Raw genomic sequence first — 6,794 nt, 5'->3', positions numbered from 1 at the left:
GTAGGTCTTGTCAATTTCAGAGCCAATCCATCCGATCGAGCATGGTAGGAATTTAGGTTAAAAGTATATTTCATTCCAGTGGCGGTCAGAAACTTCCGTTTTTCTTCACCCCACTACATAATTAGAATTAAGTGGCCGAGGGTTTTTAAGAATTAAATGCTTACATGAGTGGAAGCTTATCAGTTAATTTTCCTAATGACGAATTCACAAGAAGTGGGAAGAGCTGAGAGGAGACGCGGAAAAGAAGAGAAAGAAGGAGACATTCGCTATATTTCAGAGCCTAAATCTGTTTAACCATTTAAACTAGAATGGTGGAAATGATGTTGAACTAAAGAGGATGTGATTTATTTATGTACTCAGAATCTCTCCTGCTAAGATTTCATTATTTTCAATTTGTTTAACTTCTATGTTGGTCTTAACATATATTATTACTTCTACAGATCTGTTATACAATCTACAGTTATAAAACAAATTATATCTATCTATCTGATATCAATTTACTATTTCATATTTCAGCCACAATTAATACATCTACTTTATATTCAAATTTATAGATTACTAATTCCGTCAGCTCAAATGTATCGTTAATGCTTCGAATACTTATTTGTAATGATCTTATTTCTTGATTTCTAGTAGTGTGTGCTTTTACATTTTTGTTTTGTGTAATAATTGTTTCAATATGGGTGTTAGATATTTATTAAAGTAAATTTTACCTTAGTTGAATTTTAACCTATATCAATACTTGTTATATTATAATTATTATTATTTTTGCATATAAGGGATGACGTATTTTCAACTACGTTCACAAATGGAGTGACTTTAATTATCAACCAAAAATAAATGATTTCTTCTTCACACTCACATATATTCAGGATGTTATTTCTGTTCTCATCTTAAGAGTACTAATAAAGTGATTTTTTTTTCGTTTGGTACTTTAAGAAGATTGTTGTTCCCATCTAGCTAATAAAATAGTAGCCATTCCCACCTAGCTAATAAAATAGTAGCCATTCCCATCTAGCTAATAAAATAGTAGCCATTCCCACCTAGCTAATAAAATAGTAGCCATTCCCATCTAGCTAATAAAATAGTAGCCATTCCCACCTAGCTAATAAAATAGTAGCCATTCCCATCTAGCTAATAAAATAGTAGCCATTCCCACCTAGCTAATAAAATAGTAGCCATTCCCTTTATATGAATTAAAACAAATATTTACCATAGATACTTAAAGCATATTTTCATCCTCCCCTTGGCATACATAGCAAGTATATTTCATTCTCATTTATCGCACTAAGCAAATGGTTTTCGTTTTTACTAATAGACAAGCAAACTGTATTATCATTTATGTACATCAATCAAGTTATTTCAACTTTTACTAACGGATACATCAAACAAAGGAATTTCATTCTGATTTAGGCACACTAAGTTAATGATTTTTATTTTTAATAATAGGAACATAAAAGAGGTGGATTTCAAATTCATTTAGGTATACTAATTAAATAATTTTCAATTTTACAATTAGGTACTTTGGGGAAGTGAATTTAATTTTTCATACTAAGTAATGATTTCCGTTTTTACCATTAGGTAAACTGCGTTTTCCATTTAGGCACCCGACCCCCAGTGGTACAGCGGCATGTCTGCGGACTTATACCGCTAGAAACCGGGTTTCGATACCTGTGGTAGGCAGAGCACAGATAGCTCTTTGTGTAGCTTTGTGCTTAACTACAAACAACAAAAATACTTAGGCACACTAGTCTAATGATTTCCACTTTTAGTAACAGGTATATTAAACAAGTGAATTTAATTCTCATTTAGACACACTAGTCTAATGATTTCCACTTTTAGTAACAGGTATATTAAACAAGTGAATTTAATTCTCATTTAGACACACTAGTCTAATGATTTCCACTTTTAGTAACAGGTATATTAAACAAGTGAATTTAATTCTCATTTAGACACACACAAGTCTAATGATTTCCACTTTTAGTAACAGGTATATTAAACAAGTGAATTTAATTCTCATTTAGTCTAATGATTTCATCTTTTTACCATTACGTATTTTAAGCAAGTGAATTTCTTACTTATATACACCAAACTAATGATTTCTATTTTTACCTGCAGGTACATACACCAAATAAGTAAATCCCACTATAAATTACGAGCACATAGCAAATTGTTTTTTTTATTTTTACAAAGATTTTGTAAGCAAAGGATTTCTACTTTGATTCCTTTATACTTAGTAAATATCTTTCATGATATCCGTAATTGATATGGATACGCGAATTGTGAATTATATTAAGTACTTAATATCTGTCGTTGAAAATAATCTACTGTTTATAATTATACTGATTATACATTCTTTAACATAATATGAATTTTAATTATAGCAAAAACTTATTTACATTATGTCAAACCAAATCCTGCTTTTCTGTTGCCAACAGAAGAGCATAAGCCCCAGTCTACTCAGAAATGATGGGTTTTTGTACACTAACACCCTTCAATTCGGTCAAAGCAAAGTGGCCGTATCGTTTTACATTAGATACGTACCCCATATGAACTAGAAACACTAACAGGCCTTAGTTATAATACAGAAAACTTAGTCGTTGACCATTTTTTATCATTAACTTCGTTTGGTATGACTCCTCTTATCAGGTCAGCAGCTTTTTCTCCAATCATAATCACTGGTGCATTGGTGTTTCCAGAAACAATGGTCGGCATAATAGAAGCGTCCGCCACCCGTAAGCTTTTTATCCCTTTCACTCTGAAACAGGAAAAATTGGTTAATTAAGAACTGATTAATTATAAATAGCTTTGATAGCCAGGGATCTGCACAATGACATCACAGGAGGTTCGGCAAAATGAGATTAGCTACAACAATGCTTTCGTAATGACATCACAGGAGGTTCGGCATAATGAGATTAGCTACAACAATGCTCTCGTAATGACATCACAGGAGGTTCGGCATAATGAGATTAGCTACAACAATGCTTTCGTAATGACATCACAGGTGGTTCGGCATAATGAGATTAGCTTCAACAATGCTCTCGTAATGACATCACAGGTGGTTCGGCATAATGAGATTAGCTTCAACAATGCTCTCGTAATGACATCACAGTAGGTTCGGCAAAATGAGGTTAGCTATTTATAGCTGGAAATGAATTATATTTACTTAGTGAACTAGCTTTCAAAACCACGAAAGATACATTTTAATGTTTTCCGGCAGTTCTCCTTAAAATAAGGTCTATGTGAATGAGAGAATTCGCACTAAACCAGTAACTATGGGCTCAAAGCGGTTCTACTTCCATATTTTTGCTATATATAACACGGACTTGAGATATTAACTGCCGCAGTTTCGTCATTAGTGTTTTGTTTGGCTGTTTCAAACAGGTTGCATAGAGACAATACTACTTTTGAGTATTTTTACCAAGTTCGTAAATTCAGCTTCACTCCTCCACTGATCTCTTTACTGAACTGTATTAAGCAATGACCTTCTCACGTGAAGTCACTAGAAATTATAAAGTTTGTCTCTTGTCGTACGTTCAGTTGTTAAGATAATATGTAGAGTTTTGAAGTTGTAGGGCGAGCATGTTTGGAGATTGCGAGTCAAGCGCCCTAACCACCTGGCCAGGCTGGGCCAGTAAGATATAAATAAATTAAAATGCGCATATTGAAGTGACAACAATACCGTAAAAACTGAGATCACCGAATTTGAATGAGTGAAATTATTTCAACCATCACTTGGATATCCTTTACGTTAACAAAGTAGCACTCGCCAACAATATGGCTACCGCTTGAGGCCAAGTGTCAATACAGTGATACTAGCCAATGGACAATCCAGTTCTGTATAGAGATCAGCACGCTCCTCACCTTATGTTTCGCAGCGACCTCTGTATTTTAAAAGTAAAGCCAACATATTCAGAAATGCAGTTTTCTTCTATAAAATATTTCAAGGCTATGTTTTATCAAACACTAGGTTACACTTCGTTTGTTACGGAAGTAACTGTTATACGATATACTGTTGTTATGAAGCATTGTGGAAAAGCATAAAATAGCTTTTATACTTTAATGCGAGCTTCCTAGAAGATTCAAATTAGATGACGAGGAACCCACTCTGAGAGTAATAATGCTTAGAGACGGCTTGAATGGGTAATGAAGAAAAACTTTAATATAAGTTATGTTATGCTGTTATATTAAAGTTTATCTTCATTATCCATTCAAGCCGTCCCGAAGCATTATTCCTAGAAGATGTTAGTAATTAAAGTTGAACTAGAATAAAGTCTGTACATCAGATAGCTTTGTTTACTTGATACCATGCAATATCGAATAGTTTTAAATAGCTATGTATAATTGGTGGATATATGGAAAGAGGGACGGTGAACCAATAATGTAATTACATAAAACGCTACAGAGACACATACTTGAACAAAATGGTGCTAAAAAAAAGAAACTTTATTTTTTGAATGATGTTGGACCTTCACAAGAAAGATGTCAAAGGCACAAGAAAGGTAGAGCAACATGGACTTTTTGTGGATTTAGGGGATTGACAGAAAGAAAAAAAGTAGGAGGAGAAATGGAGTTGACACTTGATCTTATGTTTATTCCTAACTGGATGAGAAGGTTTATCAATCCAATTATGCGTGACATTCACAGTGTAGCATAAGTCTTGAGCGATGTCGGATGCTGACATTTACCAAAACTTCTGAAAGGTACAATTAGTCACCGCACCAAATTTTGGTGAGCACGAACGCCTTCTATCAACAACACTGTAACTGCGGATGTGATTTAATGTGTGGGAATTCGTGTTATTTGTTTGCGATTTGCTGAATAAAATTGGACAAGAAATTCGGCCAGCTCAAACGATCCTAATTCCAATCATTATAACAAATTAAGAAGAAAAAGAAAAAAGAGAGATTGAGAGGTAGACACTAAAAAAAACAAAAAGAGAAATAAAAAAGAGGAACCATATACCGTAATTTGGAGTCCACGACGGTTGTTGGGTCAGAGGGATCTCCCATCTTACAGGTCCCCACAGGATGGTAGATGGTAATAGAATAGGTTTTAGCTACACATTCCAAATAATCGTCCCCCCACATCTGGTGTTTCTCACAGCCTGGGAAAGGAGGCTCAAAAAGGGTAGTATTAAAGGCTTTGAATGGCTCAGACAAACCCACGTTAATGCTAATCTTCAGAGCTAAAGATAAAAGAATAAAAACAGTATCATATTATTATTAGTTGAAAGAACAAACATGAAAATAACAGATATGTTAACCATGAAATTGTTTCCGGTTTGTAAAAAACAAAACAAAAAAAACATAAAAGAAACTTTGTATTTTGCTAATTCTGAGAAGAAAAAAAAAACCAGACTTCATAACCGACTTTCAACCAAATAATCATTATAAAATCCCTTTGTTTACTAGCTCTTAACAAAAGAAACATAATATCGTTTTATTTTCTGGCTTATGATAAAGTAAACATTATGGTATGTCTTTTATTTCCCGGCTGTTAACAAACGTCATGAGATCGCTCTACTTTCTAGGTGTTATCAGAGTATAAGCCAGTATAAGTCAGTTACTTGATCACTGAAAAATAAAACGTTATTGTCTGTGTATTAAGTGGTTTAAAAATATTATTCGTGTATCAAAACGAGACATGTTCGATTTTTTTTCTTCTGGAAAGTAAGCATGTTAACATGAACATTATTCTTGGTTTCATATAGCAATATATTCTCTATTATAGTATTATAAAATTATATGGCTACATTATTCTGTTTATTGAAAAAGTAACTAACACGTTTATATGCGGATATAAACAAAAGATTTACATCATCCTAGAATTTTAAGGATGAGACATAATTAAAATGTGATCATAATTTAGATCATTTACTTAGTATCTCTTAATAAAAAACAAACTGTAAAATAATATCATCAAAGGCTACCGGAAGCTATAATATTACTACTTAGTATTTGCAGTGCATTCCATTATTTTTCAAGATTTCCCTAAGCCTCTCAGGCCTGGACTTAGTAAGGCATTGAAGGATCGTATTATTCTTTACAGTTCCCTACGCAGTCTTCCAACGTAACGCTCTTCATCAGGTGTCCTTCGATTTGTAAGCAAGATTTGATAATTCTAGGGCGATGCAAAACTGTTGGCCACAACCACGTCTTCACGTCATAAACTCCATAAGACTCTTCAGGATAACATTCATAATACGGCTATCCTGTTCTAACTTAGAACAAAAAGGCTCTAATACAGTTCATAAAACACGTGATAAGATACTTTTTATAACTAACCCATTTCTTTCTTATTGTTCAAATCGAAAAAACTTCAATATATATATATATAATGCATTTGATAAAATATTTCCCCAAAATGGGACATCTTTATCTTCTATTGGTAAACTAAGTAAATTAAAGTGACATTGTACGTTGACTTGCTCATACGTGCACTGGTTGATAGATTTGCTTCTTTTTTTTTTTCGTAATGGCATTTCACCCTCTTCAACTTTGAAAAAAAAAAGTGTCTTCCTGGTGACGGACGAAGTTTTAAAATCTATCCAATACAACTCGTTTGTTCTTTTTCTCTTTTAAAATATTTCGGGAAACAGAAGGTACAAAGACATACCTTCTCAAAGTGTCTTTATGTCGTCTGGATGATTGAAACAGATACAAACACACACCTTCTCGAAGTGTCTTTATGTCGTCTGGATGGTTGACTCAGATACAAACACATGCCGTCTCGAAGTGTCTTTATGTCATCTGGATGGTTGAAATAGATATAAATACATACCTTCTCGGAGT

General features: G+C 33.4%; 1 protein-coding gene across 1 annotated transcript in view; it reads right to left on the bottom strand.

Moving 5' to 3' along the window:
- Window positions 1–2,577: 2,577 nt before the first annotated feature.
- Window positions 2,578–6,794, bottom strand: part of LOC106459024 (glucose dehydrogenase [FAD, quinone]-like) — a 29,603-nt gene continuing 25,386 nt past the window's right edge. Inside the window, exons 9-11 of the mRNA XM_013918593.1 lie at window positions 6,723–6,783; window positions 4,966–5,188; window positions 2,578–2,758 (exon numbers count right to left, since the gene is read on the bottom strand). Coding sequence (XP_013774047.1) covers window positions 2,578–2,758; window positions 4,966–5,188; window positions 6,723–6,783 — 465 coding nt within the window. The remainder of the gene's footprint in view (window positions 2,759–4,965; window positions 5,189–6,722; window positions 6,784–6,794) is intronic.

Source organism: Limulus polyphemus, unplaced genomic scaffold (assembly GCF_000517525.1).
Source record: "Limulus polyphemus unplaced genomic scaffold, Limulus_polyphemus-2.1.2 Scaffold548, whole genome shotgun sequence".
NCBI classification, from domain to species: domain Eukaryota; kingdom Metazoa; phylum Arthropoda; class Merostomata; order Xiphosura; family Limulidae; genus Limulus; species Limulus polyphemus.
Note: the sequence above shows the minus strand (reverse complement) of the source record. Positions and strands in the feature narration are given on the sequence as shown.